General features: G+C 52.1%; 1 protein-coding gene across 15 annotated transcripts in view; it reads right to left on the bottom strand.

Moving 5' to 3' along the window:
• The window catches only part of KDM2B (lysine demethylase 2B), a 153,097-nt gene that overhangs the window by 71,270 nt on the left and 60,526 nt on the right, over positions 1 to 21,301 (bottom strand). For 10 of the 15 annotated variants that reach the window (XM_045459220.1, XM_045459219.1, XM_045459217.1 and 7 more), the window contains exons 7-9: positions 12,947 to 13,040; positions 11,820 to 11,973; positions 3,103 to 3,218 (exon numbers count right to left, since the gene is read on the bottom strand). In XM_045459220.1, the coding sequence (XP_045315176.1) occupies positions 3,103 to 3,218; positions 11,820 to 11,973; positions 12,947 to 13,040 (364 nt within the window). Of the gene's footprint in view, positions 1 to 3,102; positions 3,219 to 11,819; positions 11,974 to 12,946; positions 13,041 to 14,452; positions 14,702 to 15,138; positions 15,301 to 15,758; positions 15,885 to 16,270; positions 16,381 to 16,453; positions 16,707 to 21,301 lie in introns of those variants that run through there. The other 5 variants (XM_045459222.1, XM_045459221.1, XM_045459223.1 and 2 more) reach the window with 5 other exon arrangements.

Here is a 21,301-nt window from a genome sequence, read left to right as displayed (position 1 = left end):
TTTTTCTCCTGGAAAAAAAAAAAAAAAGTCAATGGAAAAAAAAATCCAATGGTAGAGGAAAGAGGAGAGGAAGGGAAAATTATTTGCAATTTCCAAATAGATTCACTGGCTGAGAGGGAATGGAGTGTGTGGTGTTACCTTTCCTGAGAAAGCTGCTTTCACTAGAGCCATTAGGGGGCGGAGAAAAAAAGATAAACATAAGAGAGACGGCAGTTTAATGAATGACCAACTGGACCATCCCTGTCCCTGATGAACCTAACTGGAGTTAAAAATACGTAGCGATAGTTGTTGAGACGTTATCTTCAAATAATAAACATGCAACACACCCGTTCTTTGTAGTTCTTTGACTCCCTGCATCTTTAGAACAAGAGGATTTAATCCACACGGGGGTGGGGGGGGGCATGCATGTGGGTTTCTACACATGCAGACCACCAGGTCCTTGCAGGGTAAGGCCTCATGGGCAGCAGGGTCAAGCCGCCTATGAACCCCTCTCCCCAAATTAAAATCCTAGCGAGCGAGACATGGCTTCCTAGACATAGGAGAACCTTGGGGTTTCCCTGGTCTGGATGGGAGGGGGTTTCCCCACGTTGGGCCACAAAGGCAAATTCTTTTTCTTAGACAAATCCACACCATGGGGCTTAAAGATTGACAGTTTCCTGTCCCACCCCCTGCCTTTGGTTTCCAAGCAAAGCCCTCTTTTAGGGACTCTTGAAAAACTATTTTTAAATGACCATAACCTTCTTAAGAAAGCTCACAGGGATGTAAAGAATTAAGCTGTAGCGAGCTGACAAGGAGCCCTGGCATTTTATCTGGATTCCCGTGCTCTCTCCCCAGCATCTTTTGTCTGCTTTGGCTCCTAAGACATAAACAATTGGGCCTTGTAGCCAAGCCCTCTCCAAAGACCAGAAATCAAAGCAGATTAAACAGCCTGCCGCTGCTTCCAGCCCAGACTGCCCGCCAGCCCCCCGCACATCAACCTGCTTCAGGGAAACCAGATGGGGTGCCCACTCAGACGACAGGGACAGTGGGCCTTGGGGGAGGAGACCCCGCCACACTCATCTCAATGTGGGCATGATATTCTACAGGAACTTGGCGTGACGCTGGGGGTTCCACACTATTACCCTCCCTCCAGCCTCCCACCCAGCAGGGGAGAAGAGCTGGGCTCCTAATGGAATGATGGGGCCCAAATCCACTGAGATGTGCAATTCGGATTCCCTGGGGGAGAGGACAGCTGCCAAGCAAGTTGCCAAAGCCTTTAGAAATCCCAGCCTGACTCTGGCTTTCAGGAATTGGCTGGAAAGTCGCGGGCCTCACTTCTAGATTTCTCCTTTTCTATCCCACGCCTCCCTAGTCAGCTAACACACAAACTGGCCCATTCTTCAGGGCTGGCCAAAGAACAGTTGGCCGAAGCCCCAGACAGCACTTGACCCAGACTACGAGATCACCACTCACACCCAAATGGTGCCTTTTTCCAGAATGCCACGGGGCAGCATCCACCAGACCGGGAAAGGGATGGTGGGCAGACGACAGAGAAAAGAGGCATGAAAATCCACAAAACAAGACCCAAATTCTGCAGACCCAGGCCTCCCAGCAGCAAACCCGCCAATCTGGAGATGAGGCACACCTGACCACTGCATAGAGCTCAATGCTACTCCCAGGAAAGCCCTGGACAAGGTCCCTCAATGTCGGGACTGTTAGAGAGGCCAAATACACACATAGTAGCTAAGATTTTGGCTCACTTACATGATTCCGTGCAGACCAGGGCCTAAAAACAAGACCAAGAAAGGCAGGGACCCCAGGCTCAGAGCATCTGCCTCAAGTTGATGCTTCTTTAGTGTCCAGACATGACATTACCTCTCTGGGGCAAAAAAGTCACCTCTGAGGCAAAGCCCAAGAAGACATGGTGTGGTCAAGCCATACAACGGAATATGAGTCAGCCATAAAAAAGGAACATAGCACCGACATCTGCTTCGACGTGGATGAACCCTAAAACATCATGCAAAGTGAAAGGAGCCAATCACACAAGGACACGATATAGGATTCCATGTCTATGAAACGTCCAAAACAGGCAAATCTGTAGAGACAGAAAGCAGGCTGTTGGTTGCCACAGGCCGGGCGGGGGAGATGATGGAAGGTGACTGCTAATGAGTAGCGGTTTTCTTTCTGGGGTGATGAAAATGTCCTTGAATTAGAGGTGGTAGCCCCACAACATGGTGAATACGCTAAATGCCACTGAATTGTGCACCATAACTGGTGAGTTTTATGGTACATGGAATGAATCTCAATAGAGAAAAGAAATGAATATTTGAACAACTATAAGAGGAAAGAAGAAGGAATGGGTCCTCTTGGTCCCAGTTGCCCAACCTCAGACCTGTCTCAGATGCCTTGGGACTCTTGGCCGAGTTCCACAATGGGAGAGAGGGTGCATGCAAGCAGCCAGTGCTTTCCAGAGGAAACTCATTGAGCAGAGCAGAGGGCACATGTCAGGTGTTTAAGCCTCAGCCCCTGGTCCTGGGGGGTGGGGGGAGGGGATTCCCTATGTCTGAAAAACCGTTACTCTCAAGAAGAAAATGAACCCCCCCCCCTGCCCCGCCAACTCTGTAAGCAAACAGAGGCAGAGCTTAGAGACAATACCCGGGGGACCCACAGATACTGGCTTCCTTGGGGCACTACATCACATTTGGGGTCCGTGGGTAGAGGAGACACAAGGTCAAGAGCTGACCTTTCCAAGGTCCCAGCCCCCCTCCAAACCACAGCAGGAACAACCATAAAATCCCTCCCAACGCCCTTGCATCCCTCTCTACACGTGAGAAGAAGAAGCAACGTTCCCGATATCTCACAGTGCTTTCTCAACAGATACTTCCTCTTTGACAAGGGGGTTTTGGCTGCCACTGGCCTGGAGGTGAACAGAAACTCCAGGGGCTCTGGGTGGGGCTCTTGCAGACAGCCCCCAGCAAGGACCAAGGCCCCCACTTGAGGCAGGGAGCAGCAGGGAAGGGGGAACCACGGAGGACTGTGGAACGACTCGTCCCACACACCCCAAGCACCAGGCAGAGCTCAGGAGCTGGGCAATCCCACGAGGAGAGAAGGAAGCCGCCTTACCCGTGTTCTGTCCTCAATCTCGTAGATCCGCAGCTGCATGGGCACGTTAAAGCTGTGCAGGATGTTTCCACCAAATACCAGAGAGTCTACAGGGGTGTAGACTGCGTGGATCCAACCTGGGGTGAGGAGGGCACAGAGAGGGTCAGCCACTGGCTCCTGGACCACCGGGGAGGGTCACCCTATGGAAGCATGCAGAAGATCACAGGAGGCCCAGGGGAGCACCCAGGGCTAGAATCGGGGATGCTCGGGCTGCCTGATGCGGAAGGCAAGGTTCCTGGCTGGCTGAGAGGACTCACATACACAGCCCCGATGGACTTCTGCAGGTAGTACCTCCTGGTCGGCTCAAGACGGGTGGCTGGCAGCTTGAGGGCCTTGACAAAGGCTTTGCCATGTTGTGGCGGACCATGCCGCAGCAGCCAAAAGAGGCAGGCCCTGTGCCCCTTCCAGAGAGTGGGACACCCCTCGTTCAAGGCTGCTCATAGCTCCTGAGCCTCTTCCTCAGCATCCCAGTGACCACTCATCTCGGGGGGAGTCACAAAGGATTGCTTGGGGCCACAATGCAGGAATGACACCTTGCAAAAACTGCAGAACCCAGACACTTTCCTGCCTGAGGCCACCTCCTGCCACTAAAATCCTCCAAGGCCCGTTTCCAGGTGGTCATCTTAGCCACACGACACCTGTGCCCCCACATCAATTCTGCTTCTGCTCTGCCCTACAGCTGCTGACAAGTCTTTCTCCTGCCGAACGCAGCCCTTTTAATGGCCTGGGACACGGCTTTTTCGTCCCCCTGAGCTCCAAGCAAGCCTGGCCTAGTAATCCTGGGGATAAAACTGAAGGCTGCCCCTGTGCCAGGCATTGGGCTAAAGCCTTTACAGAACTTATCTCACTTAATGCTCACAAAATCCTTAAGAGATATATACTACATTCACCCCCAACTTACAGAAAAGAAGACTGAGGCACAGAGAAGTGAAGTCACCTATAAGGTTTGGAACCCAGGGAGTCAGCCTCACTTGGTCCTTGAAGGCCAGACAAATCAAACCCCACAATTCCCTCCCCAAGTAACTAACACACGTTTCAGGTGCTCAACAGACCCACATGCACCTCTAGCCTACTGTAACAGTGCGAGGCTAGGGGACAGGAAGTATTCCACTCCCATTTACAGATGCTGAAACCAAGGCTAAGAGAAGGTAAGTCACTTGCTGAATGAAGTCACAGCTGGCAAGAGCTAGCACCTCTGTTCTTAACCGCGATGCACCATCTCTCTATCACAGGCTTAGCACCAGGCATGCAGGCCCCAGGAGACAGGGCCTGCAAACATTCTGGGAAGGCAAAAAGAGACATGCAGAGAGAAACAAGAGAGACAGAGGTGAGACAAGGACAGATAGAGGTAGACAGACTCCCAGTGAAAGACGGGATCAGCAGAGGGGAAAGAGGACAGAAAGGGCAGCCCAAGCCCTGAGATTCCCAAGTCCAGGTGCCCACATCTCCTCTTCTCTGACCCCTCTTCTCCGACCTATATGCATAATTTGTTTGCTCGGAGGAAAATTACAGAGACCTCCCCTACCATGCACCCAAAACACGCCAGCCCTGAGTCACAGGCAGCCACCGGTGGCCACGGCTGCCAGAAGCAAAGGTACCACCTGGGAAGAGAGCTGGGAGGCCACTGCTGCCATCTGTAGGACACTCGGGGTGCTGGTCCTCCCTTGCTGGGCAGAGGGTGGGATGAGCTGGCGGTCCCCGAGGTGGGCAGAGAAAACCGACAGCCAAGAGCATGGGAACGAAGGCTCTCTGAAACCCGGTTCTGCTGTGAGCTCCCCACATCTCCGGCCCTTGTGGACATCTTCCCCACCACCTTCACACCTCTGTGCAGGACAAGTACAGCTGCTGCCTTTAAAGCCTCAGTTTCCACATCTACTTCAGCCTCTCGACCTCAACTGGGTACCAGCTGATTTTCTCAGCTGTCCATTTTTGTATCTTTGTCGAGCAGCACTATGCTATTATTGTTCCTGTTACCACCATCAATGTTATTTAAGCATCACTTCCTAAGACTGGGACCAAGGACCGCCAGGGTCAGGTAAATGCACACGGTGGGGTGAAGCCTGAATGGGGCAAAGATTCCTGGGTCTTGTTCCTATGCTCTTCACACACCCACCCAGCACCCTACAGAAAGCCCAAGTCCCGGGACCTCGGCTGGAAACTGTCCCATGGCCAACTCACCATGTGATGTCAGACTCTTGACCACCCCTCTCCTGGCCTTCACCTGCCCACGTTAAATGAGGGAGATCATTGCCTCCCTTGCAGGGAATCTGGTGAGCAAGAGCTCAGTCCATGGAAGCAACTGCCACTGATATTCATGGTAGTCTCATCCATCTCCAGGGCTTTGCTAACAGTGATGCCCACGTATATCTGCATTTATCAGCCCTGGAGTCTCCCTTCCATCCTATCAGGTGGAAATGCAGACACACCTGATGTACACCTGCTACCCTGCCATGTGAGCAAAAGAGGGAAACAGAAGAGAGGTTCTGTTTCAAGTGGAGCGGCAGGGAATTTCAAGGGGTTTTAGAAGCTTCTACCAACTCTCCTCTTGTCCCCAAGCCAGGGCCTCACAGGTGGGTCAGGCAGCCTCGAATGGATTAGGCACTGCCTCCCCCAGCCTTCCTCAAATCTACTCCATGACTTTCATACTCCCCTCAGGAAGAACCAAGGAGGAATAACAGTATTCATAGGCCCCATCCATCCCCACTCTCCCGATGGCATCTCCTTGGCTGCATCCCAGGAAGCATGAGAGAGCAGGTGTCCCAAGCTGGTGACTGGGCTGTGGAGGCTGGCATCTGTCTCTTGCTTCCAGGCCAGAGTCACCAACAACATGAAGGCAATAATGGAGACTATTCAGGCCAAGCGACAAGGGACAGATCAATTGTGGAAGAAAAGCAGGCGACCCATAAAACCTACCGATGGGTGGTTCCCTGGGACCTGAGGGACAGTGGGGCACATGGAGTCTTGCCCACAACCCAAACACTCGGGATTCAGAAACCAAAGCCCACCCGCCCCATCCACACTTGTCTCTCTTTGTGGCTGCTGTAGGGGTAAACCCAAAAATCACAGAACTTGGGGGCATCTCACAGAGGGCCATGACCTGCTTCCTTCGCTGAGCTAGGCCAGGTCCCAGGCTGGGCAGTGCAGCTGCCAAGATGAAGCAAGAATACCCTTTCCTTTCTAGGACCTCATAGTTGGTACCAGGGTGCCAAACTGGCAGGTCACAGGCTGCAGCAGACTAAGGAGCGTGCTTAGTTTGACCCACATGTGTTACAGAAATGGGGAAATTTCCAGGGGCACCTGGGTGGTGGGGCACTCAGGGGCACTCCAGGGGCACTCAGTGGGTTGAGTGTCCATCTTTGGCTCAGGTCATGGTCTCACGGTTTGTGAGTTTGAGCCCCGCATTGGGCTCTGTGCTGACAGCTCAGAGCCTGGAGCCTGCTTCAAATTCTGTGTCTCCCCCTCTCTCTGCCCCTCCCCTGCTCACGCTCTCTGTCTCTCAATAATAAATAAACGTTAAAAAATTAAAAAAAAAAGTAATGGGGAAATTTCTCAAGACAGGCTGAATTGTTTCCTTCTCTAGAAAAATAGGAAGATGGCCCCACAGGCCATTCTCATCTTTAACTGGCTGGAGGTGAGCAGCAGTTGTCTCATTTCCCTGAGCACAACCACCCTCTATCTCACATCCAGCCTTCTTCACTTCCACCCTCTCTCCCTGCTCTGTACCCATTTTATAGGTGGGTCATCTGAGGCCCAAGCTACATTACGCTATTAAGTAGCTTCGGGTTACTTTTTCTCAGACTGGCCCAAGTCTAAGAAATACCTAGGGCTGCCTGTGAATTCTGGATCATGGGTGATTCTTACTACAAAGCAAAGATGGGAAATACTTTCAGGTCAGTCCAAGCCACTGACCCCAAGGCCCTTCCCAGGTCCCTATACTTGGGCTCCACCATTCCGGCTGCTACCTGGCTGGACATACATTCAGGACAGACAGAATCTATCTTACAGCTTCCCTACCACCTTCCACACTGCCAGTGGGCCCTTAAGATAAGTTTGTTAAATGAGCAAATAATTTTCCCAAAGTCTCATGGCCGAGAAGGAAGACCAGATCCCAAGTCTGCTGACTCCCAGGCTAAAGGGGAACCAGGTCGGCTCTGAAACTAGACACACTTGGGTTCTTGCCCTGGTCTGTTGCTTATTAACTGTGTGAGCTTGGACCAGTCTATTCACCTCTCTGGGCCCCAGGAACCTTCTTTACTTAAAAGGCAGAGGGAAAATAAGTTGCTCCCTACATGCTCACAAAAAGGTAAGTAATAAATGTAAAATGTTGCTCAGTAATGTGAGTTACTATTACCATTAACCAGTTCATTACCAGTTCAATAAGCTGGTGCAGCCAGAGGAAGAGGCTGAGTCCATCAGCGTGGTCAAGGCATTGGCCACAGGTCCCCTCACACAAAGGAAAAAGAGGTCACCGGGTCTCTCTGACTTCCTGCTCCTTGGGGATGATTTCCACCTCAAGCTTTCCTTCCTCCTAATGATTAGGCTGAATCTGGGTAACTCGCTGGCCACTCTGACCCTGACTGTGTACCTTGGGGAGGCAACTGTATTCCCACTGCCTCTGCCTCATCAACAGGACAAACCCAGGCCCCTTTCTTGAGATCATCTCACTCTTCAGCCACCTTCAGGTCTGCCTCTTCCAGGCAGCTTTCCTGGACCACCCAGGAATGAGGCCTGAGAACCACCCACACCCACAGCACAGCCAATACCCAACCTCTTCACTCCAGACACAAGAAGAAAAGAGTGAAAGCACGTCTCACAAAGACTGTAACATTTAAAACCCTCCCATGCCAGTAGCCTCCCATTAGCGTTGAGTTGAAGACTTGTTGAACGACCCATGGGCAGACGTGAAGCCAGCATCAGGTAAGAGGTCACGTGTCTAAAGTCACACTGTGGGGACAAAAACCCACGTCAGAGATGAGAAATGCCAGAATTAGATTTTCTACTCCTGATACAGAAAACCCACATGCAGGGGGCTGTGTTGCCCACGGCTGTCTCTCCAACTCTCCACCCAAAGCCACACCCCAACCACCCTAACTCTCAGATGTGTGTCTGCACACAGCTCAGGGGGCGTGGGTGCTGGGAAGAATTCCCAGGTGGCCGTCTACCTCAGTGACCACAAAACTCTGGTCCTTCAATTTTCACTGGCTGGCAACACAATGAGGAAAATGGCATATATTTTCATAAACTCAAAACTATCAAATTTAAAGTACTGGCCATTATTCTGAAATTACATACTTCCGAATTTTTAGTGTCAGAATCATCTCCCCTTCATGAAAATCAGCACTAGTAGATGCCAGGTGTTTGTTTTTTGTTCTTTTTTTTTTTTTTAATTTTTTTTTTTAACATTTATTTATTTTTGAGAGAGAAAGAGAGAGAGCAGGGAAGGGGCAGAGAGAGAAGGAGACACAGAATCTGAAGCAGGCTCCAGGCTCTGAGCTGTCAGCACAGAGCCCAACACGGGGCTCGAACCCATGAACTGTGAGAGTGTGACCTGAGCCAAAGTCAGACACTTAACCTACTGAGCCACCCACCCAGGTGCCCCTGTTTTTATTTTTTTTACGTTAACTGATTTATTTTTGAGAGAGACAGAGACAGCATGAATGGGGGAGGGGCAGAGAGAGAATCCTAAGCAGGCTCCTTGCTGTCAGTGCAGAGCCCAATGCAGGTCTTGAACACATGAAACTATGAGATCATGACCTGAGCTGAAACCGAGAGTCAGATGCTTAACCGACTGAATCACCCAGGTGCCCCTGGGTGTTTTGGTACTTTTTAAAAAGAAAGAAATTTTTTTAATGTTTTTATTTATTTTTGAGACAGAGAGAGACAGAACATGAGCAGGGAAGGGGCAGAGAGAGAGGGAGAGACACAGAATCCAAAGCTGGCTCCAGGCCGTGAGCTGTCAGTACAGAGCCTAATGTGGGGCTCAAACTCACGGACTGTGAGATCATGACCTGAGCTAAAGGCGGACGCTTAACTAACTGATTCACCCAGGCACCCTTGGTTTTTTGTTTTTTTTTTTTTTTTCATTAACATTCATCTTTAGGAAAACTACAAGTTTGTAACTATAAGCTCCCAACTCCTCCCCCTCCTAACAGTCACTGAAATCAATGCTTGGGAACCACGTGTACCCCCAGCATCTGAGAAAGTGACAAATTCTAACTGTCCCTTTTTTCCTTCCCAAACATCCTGATGTCTCACTCACAACCTTCAGTGCCCAGGAGTCTTGGCTGGGATCTAACTCAACATCTGCTAACTGTACTTCAAATCCCGCTCTTGCCGTCAACAAACACTCACACCTCTGCTTCTCAAGACCTTTTCCAACTCGCTAAGCCCCCAAAACGCACACGCTTCCCATCCCAGACTGAGGGAAACCAATGAACCACCTCCCAACTCTGCCAACGGCCCTGAGGAAAGAAGGCCAGTCTTCCCAGAGAGATTAGGAGGCCTGCACTCAGGGGGGCTGGGTTGGGAAGCACCTTGAGGGTTTCACAGTTTAGCCCACTGACTCCCATTGAAGAGATTAGACAGTTGAGGCACAGACAGGGGCAGAGACCAGCCCAAAGTTCCTTTGGGTTCCCTTGAATCATCACAGCTTATCCTCCAATACCTACAAGTGGCTTGAACACATCTTAGAAGGGTACCGCCTCCTTCCCGATTCTCCATGCCACATCTGCCAGGGTATGTACCATAAATGCTGCCCACCAACTGCAACCCATTCCTGTCCCAAACAGGGGTCCCTCCCCTCCCCCAAGTCGGAGGATGGACCTGGGTCCATGGTAACAAAGTCACCCCCACCAAACCCTACCATTTCCAAATCCCCAATTTCCCTAATAGTGAAATCTCTACTTTCTGCCCAACTTTCTAGAAGAGCCCAAGTGTGCAGGCCCTATCCTCTCAGTGGGAGCTGCTACCATAACGGCCCCCTCCTCACTTGCCACTAGCACTTGATGTCCAGACCCAAGACCAGCTTCCAACCCAACTTTCAGAAACTTAAGTGTGACCAGCTTCTCCCTCCAATGGATCTTAACTGCTTCAAAGGATACTCCTAAGGTTCAAGCCTCCACTCAGTGGCAAATTTCCTGCAGCCTCCTTGGCACAGCCATATATAGAGCTTCTACTCGTATATATCCAGTGACAGGGAGCTCACTACCTAGCTGAGTGAGTCATTCCAACACCACTTGGCTATACCTCTTCTTGCAGAAGACAACAACTAGCTGACTGCTGTTCCCTTACACCTTTACTCCCCTGGGTAAAACCACACAATTCCTCCTTCAAATTTATCTCACCTGGGGGCCCCTGGGTGGCTCAGCTGGTTAAGCATTCAACTCTTGATTTCGGCTCAAGTCATGATCTCACGGTTTGTGAGTTAGAGCCCTGCTTTGGGCTCTGTGCTTACAGTTTGGAGTCTAGAGTCCGCTTCAGAATCTGTGTGTGTCTCTCTCTCTGCCCCTCCCCACTCGTGCTCTCTCTCTCTTTCTGTCTCTCTCACTCTCTTACAAAATAAATAAATACACTTAAAAAAAAAAAGGCAAATTCATCTCACCTGGTATGGTATCCAGACTCTTTAGGTCGACTTACCTCCTATATGTGACCTGACTCCCTTACTCTATACAGTGGGACTATCACCTCCCTCATCCTGGGTAAAATGTTTCCATTAATGCAGCCAAAGACTACATTCTCTGACCCCTAGGGCATCTGTCATACTTACTGGTGACTCACCCTGTAACTGTCCAAGAACTATAGGCTCTCCAAAGAGCTGTAGGCATGTAGGTCTTAGCTCACTCCAGTCCTCACTACCACCCTGGGAAGTCTCACTCCCATTTTACAGACAGGAACACCAAGGCTCAGAGAGGTTAAGTCACTTCCATAAAGCCACAACTTAAAAGCAGTACATCTGAAAATTAAACTAAGGCCGTGCAGTCTGGCTCCAGGGCCAGTGCTCTTAATTACTGCCCTCTACTACACTTGCAGTGTTAATTTCTTTTTCTTTTTTCTTCTTAATTTTTCTTTTGGAGGCAGGGGGAGTCCAAGTACAAGAGCTGACACTGACCTCAATTACATTTCACCTACTTCTGCTGGAAGGAGGCTGCCACACCAGGTCCTTCCCCAATGCCACATTGCCCTCTGTCCATTCCCTAGGCTTTCAGGCACCCCCGTAAAGCTCCCGGCCCTGGGGTCTGCCCTTTCCCAGAACCTGCCTTGGACTGCAACCTCCATACTTTGCTTCCTTGGATAAACAACCCAATTCCTCCTTCAAGGGGGTGAACCTACCCCCTCCCCACAGTGCCACTGTCATCCCCTCACACGGAAATTTCCACAGGAAGTCCTAGGGAAACCATTCACACTTCCCCTGAGGGAGGGCCCTATGCTTTTTCCCAGGAGTGAATTCTAGCCCACAGGCGGGGAGACACAGGTTAGATGTGAGAGAGAAAGGGGGCTGTTTTTCCCTACAGCCTGAGGCCTACTCCTGTCAGGGACTGCCAAATGCCACGAGGCCCACAGAACCCCGTTCCTTGGCCCGAAACCCTGGCTGAGGCCCCAGGGATGCGGGAGCCTTCTCCCAGTGCTGGGAGAGCCAGGCGCCGAGGGAGAGCCCAGCGCCAGCCTTAGCCGGAACCTACCGGAAGGGATGAAAAACGTGTAGCCCTGTTTCAGCTCAATTCTTTGGCATCGCTCCACGCGGTCTCCCAGGAAGATGTCACTCTGTTTGCCTGATAGCACCCACTCCTCGTACAGTGCCAAATTGTGTAGGGTTGGAGGAATCAGCCAAAAGATCTTGGGAGGAAAAGGAGGCAATCAGCTGAAGATCCGGGCCAAAGTCCTGGATTCCTTCCAGGCTGTGCCACAACCCAAAGAGACAGCCCCACCTGCCTGGGAGTGGGGTGAAGACAGGGCACCGCCTCCAGGACCAGGCCCCTAAGGGTCTCTGAGGTGGCAGGGGGGCTGTGCCACCGTCCTGGGACACCCTTGGCCTGCCTTTAGGAAATCTCCATTCCCACTGCAAAACCAGGGTGGGTAGACTTCCTGGACTGAGAGGAACATTCTTTCTCCTAAGCCACAGGCTTGTTGAGGAGGTAAGGAAAGGAGAGGAAGGGAATTTCCTAAGTTGTCTGATCAAATGGCCCAATAAATAAACCCAGCTTGTGTTCACTCTGGAGAAGGAGGAAAACATCTGGAACCGGGTAGGATGACTTCCTACCCAGAATTTCTTCCAACATGTTTGGTTAAAACGAACCTACACACAGCCCCAGACAAGCAGGACAGCACACATACTCTCAGGCACCCACACCCGCACAGGGTACATGCAGAGCCGAGCACAGCGGGAGCATCCCGAATGCACACCCCACCTCCTCTCTCTGGGTGACGCCTGTCCCTCATGTAAAATGTTCGTGAACGCAGGTGGTGCTGGCAACTAGACTTTTTATGTTAAATGTTCTCAGTACTGGAGCTAAAAACTACAGTGGGCAAAATGAATGCTGGCAAATCTTGGGACCCAAAGCTGGAGTTCTAATCTGGCCTGAGATGCTTAGAACACTGGACTGGGTGGGCAGGTGTGAACAGGTCACTAGACGTGATGCAGAAGAGTTGACCCTTGATCCTTCTCCCCAGGAGAAGACAGAGAGTGAGGAGGTGGCCCTGAAAGCAGTCACAGGACAAGGGCTGGCTGGGCGTGGGTGAGGGGAGCGAGCCCCTCCAGGAAGAAACAGTCAGGAACATACAGAAGTTGAAGAAACTCAGTTCGACTCACCTTCCCACCCCGGAAAACATGGTACCAAACAGAAGTGCCTCCAAAGTCGATGTGGAAGTCAGTGAAACAACCTTTGACGCTCATCAGACAGTATCTGCAGCACAGAAGCAGGGGAGCAGAAAAACAGTTCAACGCCTGAATCACAGGAGGTGAGTGAACAGCTTCAGAGATGCTTGACCTGCTGCCCTTTTGCAAATGCTAACACTGGGGGATTTTTTTTCTTTTCTTTTCTTTTTAAACCCAGTTCTAATCGGAGTTCCCCATGGGGGAAGCCCCTGTGATCAGATGATGAATCTCAAGCATTGGCCACCTGCCCCCAAGGCTGGGGGAGGCATTTTTGTTTTCAGGTTCCCAGGAGAGAGCTGACAACCCACAGGCCACTTGGTTCCTTCCTGACAGACAGTTCTACTCTGGCCCCGCCCCCACTCCTACCCCAGTGAGAGGCTTCCTTTCTGCTCCTTCCAGCTCCTTCCTGTACCTGCAGCTCTCCTGAGCTGCCAGTCCCCTTTGCAGCAGCTGGACCCCCTGGAATTCCATTGTAAACCACCTGCGTGGCTTGCCAATTACCAGTCCTCATTCATCTCCTCATTCGTTCAACAATCACTGAGAGCCAACCCACGGCCCAGCCCAGACCTAGGCATGGCACTTAGAGAAAGGCATAAGAATGCCTAAGACACCTGCCCTTCAGGACGGGACACTCTTAATGGAGCACTGCACAGGAAAAGTTAAATCGCAAGACAAACTGCAGGGGACTGAGAAGTGAGCAATGCAGCTCAAAGTACGTGGTACCAGCCACGAAAAGATCACAGTGTAGGATTCCACATATATGAAATGGACAGAGTAGGCAAATCTACAGAGAGAGTAGATTAGTGGCCAGGGCCTGGGGGGGGGGGGGCGCGGAGGGGAGGAGCAGGGATGGAGAGTGACTGCTAATGGGTACAGGGTTTCACTTTAGGGTGATAAAAACGTCCCAAAATGGACTGTGAATGCACAACTCTGTAAACCTAAGAACCACTGAATTGTACACTTTAAATGGATGAATCGTACATGAATTATATCTCCATATAGCTGCTAAAAAAAAGGTGGGGGAAGAGATTAACAGATGTTGGGGTTAGGTGGTGGACAGGCAGAGGGGAGAACCTGGGCTTCAGAGACTTGGGTGAAGGAAGTGAATTCGGAAGAAGGAACCTGCCAGCAGCCCCTCCTCTGAGCTCCAGCAGCAGCCAGATAGCCCACCCTTCCTTACAGGAACTCACCAGTCTCCTCCCTCCTCCCTTGCCATGCTGCCCTCCTGGGGGAGGGCAGAGCTTAAGTGGGGGTGGGGGGGGGGGCAGAGCAGGCTTCCAAGTCCAGGCCTGGCAGTCAGTGATGCCAGGGCCCCCTCTTCCCCTCCCACCCCTTCCCACAAGAGCCACCGGCAGCACGGATGGGGCAGCCTCCCCACGGCCCATGCTCATGCACCTTGGCATCTCCGGAGGCCCACACACACATGCTTACCCCACTGACCTCTTTTCCCCGCTGCACTTTGCTTTTCCATGGTTTGGGGAAGAGGGGAGGAATGGGGCAGGGACTGGCAGGGAGGAGCCAGCAGCAAGCCCCAGTGGAGATAATGGGGGTGGGGGCGGTTAGGGACTGAGCTGGTTAGGAGGCTGGTGGGCTCCAGGTGCCCCCCTCCCTCTAGCTGCCTTTTGCACCTCACATTCAGGTGGACCCGGGGCTCAGCAGTATGCAGGCAGCGTGCCCCGTGTCCCTCCTCCGGATAGGCTGGAAGGAGCCTTAACCATGTGTCTGCAGGAGGCTGACAAATCAGAAGGCCTTCCCGCACATCAGAGCCCTGCTGCCTAGCAACCCCATCGGAGGGGTGTAGTTGACAGCACAGGACGCAGCCCTGTCACGAAGACAGGCGCGGGCTGCGGGGCTGGTGCTGGGGTTGTTAAAGTCCCAGCTCGGCTGGGGCTCTGCACCCTCCCACCTCCGCCCAGCACCGCCCAGCCAGGTCTCCACTCTGAAGACCCCAGTGATCCTCTACTCTCCAAGGAAATGGGGGTGGGGAGTGGGGGTGAAGCCCTAACCCACCCCACCCCCACGGACACACCAGCCTGCCCTCCAAAAACCACCTCAAAATATTAGTCCTCATTTTCCTAAAACCACCTCTATGTCTGGCTTTTCTTCTTTTCTTTTTTTAATCTAACCTTGGTTTCCACCCCCTCGGGGCCTCAGCAGAAAACAGCCTCCTGAAAACAATTTAAGTGTTTGTGGGAGATGTGCTTCCTTCAGTTGCAGCTGGGTAACAACCCAGGTGCCCGCGAGGAGAGGAGCGTGTCTCTTGGGCACCAGGCCCCAGGTTAGCCTGGCCACACCGGTCACCAGCCCCCAACCTCCCGCACCGCCCCCGCCTCCCCCCCCCCCCCGGCCCCAACGTCCCCAGCACGCGTGGACAGAATCACTACGAGCTGCGGCAGCTATGTGCGAGGAAAGTTCTCCAAGTTGTGCTTGGGTCTGATTTGCCCTCCCAGTCACCCTTCAGCATCCTCTGGGGCCCTTCGGAGCTTGGGGGCGCCACTTCCAGGACCCGCCTCTCCTAGAGAGGCCCCTCCTCCCACGTCCCTCATTTCCTGGCCGCTAGGCCGGGCCGCCCCTCCCGCCGGGCAATTGCATGCGTTGGAGCGGCCAGGGTGGCTGTGACAGGGCGGCTTTGTCCAGGGGGCCCCTGCAGCCGCCACCCCCGCCCTCCCAGCTGCCCCGCGCTCATTCCGGGTCTCCCCCCTCACTCCTGCTCCCGCTCGCTCTGGCGTGACGCCTTTGCACTGACCTCTACAGCTTCCTCTTCCAAAGCACACCGCAGTCACATGGGCACCCCGGCTCTGTGCCACGGCCGCTAAGCTCTCCCCGCCGGCCAGCCAGCCTGGCTTCCGCCTCGGCTGCCCCTTGCCCGGAAAGCCGCGCCCCTTAACACCCCCCACCCCCCACCGCCCCGGTGGCTTCTGTGCAGGAGCGCACCCTCCAAGTTGGGGGATGAGAATCAGGAGCCCCCGAGCTAAGCCTCTGGGGGGTTCCCGCCTCCCAAGGCCCGCGCAGGCTGGGGAGGAGCGTGATGGGAGGGGGCGCTGCACCTGCAGCACCAACTTTGGGGCACTGCCTGGGATCCGGGGAAGCCGGGCGACCCCACCCCGCCCTTTTCCCTCCAACTTAGCGAAACTCCCCGGGCGGCTCAGGCGGCATCCCTTCGGGCAAAGGTCTTGGCGGGGGAAACCTGGGAAAAGCTGGCACCGGGTGACGGGGCTGGAGGCGCCGATCGCGCGCGCACACACACTACACACTTACACGCAGCCCCGGGAGACACAAAGAGCTGCTCCGCGACGCCGGCCGCGCAGCCCGCGGGCTGGAGGCGACCCACACCCCGCCCCGGCGCGCCCCATAGGAGCGGTGGCTCCCGGGGTAGCCCCGGGCCCGCGGGGCGCAGCGCAGGGACGCCCGCCCGGCCCCGCCCGGCGCGTCCGCGGTTACCCTCGGCGGCGGCGGCGGCGGCGGCGGCAGCGCGGCTCCCGGGCGTCCCCTTCGGCAGCGCAGGATCGACGCGCGCCCAGCCCCGGAGACCGGAGCCGAGCCCCCTCCACGGCGCTGCCAGGGCCCGGCCGAGGACCGTGCAGCCCTCTCTCTCTTCCTTCCTTCCTCGGGGAGCTGGGCGCAGCTTGCGCTCATCCCCGCGCTGAAACTGAACACCCGCGCGGCGCGGCGGCCGCCAGGAAGGAGGAGGGAGGCCGCGGCGGCGACAGGGAAGCTAGCCGGCCAGCGCCAGGGGAGGCCGCCGCCGCCCACGGCCGCCCCCTCGCCTCGGCTGGGTGGGGGCACGAGGGTAGCTCTGCAGGCGGGCGCTCAGGAACCCCTGTACCCCCGTTTTCAGGGAGTGTGGACGCCGTCCTGCTACTGGAGGTGACCACCCAGCAAAGCCACCTTCCTTACATGTGTCCATTGGGGCACGGCTAGGGGTTGGAGGGAGTGTCAGATCCCAGGTCTGGCAGGCAGCTCGGAGACCAGGTTATGCTGCTCTGGCCCTAAAACAGATTATCTCTGTGACCTTGGGCAACTTACTTTCCCTCCCTGAGCAGGTTTTCTCATCCTAATGGCAGGGAGGTGACCTGAAGTTCAACTCTCCATTCTAAGATGTCCCTTACCTGCCCTCTTAGTAGCTGTGTAACCATGCATCATAGAATCACTGTAGGAATTCACTGATATATATACATGTTAACACAGTACCTGGCACTATGATGCTTTGGTTATTAAATCAATTTTCACAACCCTCTGAGGTCATTCCCAAGATTGTCCCCATTTTACAGATGAGAAAGCAGAGGCTCACCCACCCAGGTCTCTATCGTAGTCAGTGATGATGCTTACCCAGGCAGCCTGTCTCAGAGTTTCTCAGGCCTCCTCCCAGTCTAACCTGGCAAATCCCAAGACTCTCAAAGAAGCAGCGTCTGCAGGTTACAGTCAAACTCAACCACTGACTTCCGGCTGCAGGAGATGGTCCAGCTCAAATCAGAAGTCCTACCCTCCAGGGCATGCTCACCAGGGCCACAGCCCTCCTCCCATTCTGTCCCCACACCCTTCCCCTAAACCCCAAGGGGGCAGGACACCTCTGCAGGGTCAGAAATCAAGCTTCTTAAGTCTTTGGCCAAACCCCATCTCCTGGGGCTCTCCACCAATGTTAATTAATAGACTCTAATTATCAAGTGCTAATACTAACAGCTACTTATATGCATGGTATCATTACACCTTTAAAACAACCATGGGGCCCCCGGCTGGCTCAGTCAGCGGAGCACGCGACTCTTGACCTCAGGATTGTAAGTTCAAGTCCCACATCGGGTGTAGAGATTACTTAAAAATATAAAATCTTCAAAAAATAATAAATAAAATATAAATAAATAAATAAATAAATAAATAAATAAATAAATAAATAAATAAGACAACCCTATAATCCCCATTTTAGGGAAGTGAGCATTGAAGCCATTTCAAGGTGGTCAACTCCCTGGGACAGGGTTTTGCTCCCCGGTGTCATTTACAGGATGGCCCGCCTATTAGTACCTCTCCAATGGCCTGCTACGAGCTTATACCGTGAACTTTTTTGCAACTGGCTGATTTTTTCACCATATGTATGTTCTGTCTATTTAAAAGAAAAAATTGTATGACAAGAAATATCTCTCACCTTTGATCTGAGCACCAGTCACTGAGTGGGTGTTCTTGAGCAAGGTCTTTGACACACACAAAATATAGATGGAGTTAAATGAGCTGAGAGAAGGCCCTGACAGCTGGACCAGGCTGTCCCCACGGGAAAATTATTATTACTTTTTTAGTCACAAATGCCTCAGCTTAAGCCCCAGCAGGGATCACATCAGATTCATCTGTGTTAAGTATAGCACCCACCAATACAGCCCTATAATTATTCCAACCAACTGTGTGACATTGGACTAAATGTTTCCCCCTCCTGGAACTCAGCATTCCCATTTGTTTAACTGATCAGGGGCCTCTAACTGGTGGCCCTCATGGGTCAAACCAGACCGTCGATGTGCTTGGTTTGGCCAGCTCTGTTTTGTTTTTTTGTTTTGTTTCTTAAGAAGAATTTGGGGGGGAACCTGGGTGGCTCAGCCGGCTAAGCGTCCAGCTCTTGATTTTGGCTCAGGTCATAATCTCATGGTCCGTGAGTTCAAGCCCCGTGTTGGGCTGTGTGCTGACATCACAGAGCCTGCATGGGATTCCCTCCCTCCCTCCCTCTCTCTCTTTCTCTCTCAAAATGAATGAATGAATGAATGAATGAATTTTTGAAGTTATCCACATCCACACCAGCCCCTACCGTCTTACACTCAGCTGCTGCACCTGTTACCTGCACTGAAGCATATGAACTTCAGTTTCCTTGTCTGTAAAATGAGGAGAGTAACACCTGCTTCCAGTACCATTAAGATGTACATGCTAAGTGTTTAACACAGTGTCTGCATCTATACATGGCAGCACAGAAAGGCTGGGTTTCTTTGTTCCTCTTATAAAGGTGTGGATGTAAAGAGGAAAAGCCAGAAATCCAGAAGCCTGGGATGTGGGTGTGTGGCCCACACAGTTCTATGCCTGTGTGACGTCAACAGCCTCTCTAGGTCAGATTCCCTGTGTGATATATTACACAGGGATGACCACTTCTAATACCAGCAAACGTGGTTGAGGAGAGCTGAAAGTAAATGAGCATTGCCGAGATAAAAGCCCAGTGCAACTGTGAGAGAATAGATCGAAAAGCCAAGGATTCCGATGGCAGCTGGAGACTTGTATCTACACGAGGCCACAAAGACAAACATCTTGTCCTACCCACATGTCACATCCACTGTAAGCTCCATCTTCCCTGTAGCATGGTTGGGAGGTGGGGCAGGGATGACAGGATCCCCACTTTGTAGAAGGGGAAACTGAGTCCCTAAGAGGAGATGAAAGACTTCCTGCAACCACCAGAAACTGCCAGGGGCAGCCCTTGAACCTTGCTCATCCCAGCACCCAGCTGCACCCTGTCTGGGTTTCAGCTTCACATCCAATTTTTTCCCCAGTTCTTCCTGCCACCCCCATAAGGTGCAGGGAGGAAATGAGGTTCACTCCCAATTATTTGGGAGCCGAATATATGCTTTATGTGGGGTCCCTCTTCCTTTCACTGCTTGTCAGTTCACAGCCTGTCTCCATTAAGCCGCAAACCTCATTTCTGCAAGCAGCATGTGAGGAGAGAAAAGATTTGTTAATTTCCCTCTGGAAGGCATTATAATACCCAGTGGTCCTAAGTGAGAAAGGTACGCCCATGCCAGAGACCTAGGAGATTGTGGAGGCTTTAAAACATGCCCACTAGTCCTTGAGACTCCCTTTTTCAGAGATAGAGCCAAATTCCCCTCCCCTTGGTGTGGGCTAGACGTAGTACCTCACTTTTAATTAATAGAATATGATAGAAGTAAACAGCATGTGATTTTTCAAAATTGGGCATAATAGGCACTGTGGCTTCTTCCTTGCTCTCTCTTCCCCCACTATTTGGGGTGGGGGAGTACCAGCTGCCATGTCACAGGGACTCTTGAGCAGCCCTATGGAGAGGCCCACAAGGTGAAGAACTCCGGCCTCTTGCCAACAGCGATGTGAGTGCACCATCGTGGAAGTGGGCGCTCTAGCCCCAGTCAAGACAAGCCCAAGAGCAACTATGAGCCACTGTCAGATTCCTGACCCACAGAAGGTGTGAGGTAATGTTGTTCTAAGCTGCTAAGATGTCTCTTTTACGCTACAAGGTTTTAGGAAAATGTTATGCATCAACAAACAACTAATACAAGGGGTACTCCCAAATAGTTGTCAGTTTATCCGATTATGAGGAATTATCCAAGACAGACAATTCTGGATGGCCAAAACATCCCTGTAGGGTAGAGATGGAGGGCAGGCAATATAGGATGTGCACGGGGCAGCTGATGTTCCTTCAGCCTGCCCTGTCATCCTCTTTTTCCTTTTATCTTGCTTTTTTTTTTCTATAGTAATCTTTACGCCCAATGTGGGGCTCAAACTCATGACCCTGAGATCGAGTCGCATGCTCTACCAACTCAGCCAGCAAGGAGCCTCCCTTTACCTTGCTTTAGGTTTCCTCCCAACACTTATCACCTCCTGAATTATATTATTCACTTGTTTACTTGCCCATCTCTTTTCACCACCTGAATATAAGCCCCCCGAGTACAGGAACTTTGCTTTATTCACTGTAGCCTACCAATTACTTAGACTAGAGTCTTGCATTTATGGGCAGTCAGTTAGCACAACAATAGATAACTGATACACTAACATATCCTTTACATCTTTTGTCTCCCACAAAGTTACAGCCACCCCCTTGACAACTGCCAGTACCCTTAGCCTTAAGTATCTCAACCAGAACTCATTAAAATTCTGAAATCCCTCCCTCCACGATCAAACTACACAAACCCTAGAGCCGGGGAGAAGGCAATGATGGGTCTGTAACACTTCTCTCTTCCCTCCTGCAAACCTTGTATCAGGTGACCTGTCAGCATGGGAGCTCTGACTTCTAGAAACAGTGTCATTTTAATTAAATTCCACAGAACCATTCTGTGGTCCCAGAGGACTTCATCATTGCGGGATTTTTACCTTGCTGATTAACTGAAATCAGCATTCTTTACAGCCAAACCAATGGAAGATTCCCAAAGTGACAACTTCCTTCCTAACAAGGTTCAAATCCTGTAACAAGTTCCCAAGGCCACTGACAGAGTTTGTAAATGTATTTGCCACACAATCCAACCAATGAGTCAAAGACACATGGTTCTAGAAAATAGTGCAGGGGGCTCTTTTTGGTAATTCGAT

This window comes from Leopardus geoffroyi, chromosome D3 (assembly GCF_018350155.1).
Source record: "Leopardus geoffroyi isolate Oge1 chromosome D3, O.geoffroyi_Oge1_pat1.0, whole genome shotgun sequence".
NCBI lineage: Eukaryota > Metazoa > Chordata > Mammalia > Carnivora > Felidae > Leopardus > Leopardus geoffroyi.
This window is presented reverse-complemented; position numbering and strand designations above follow the sequence as displayed.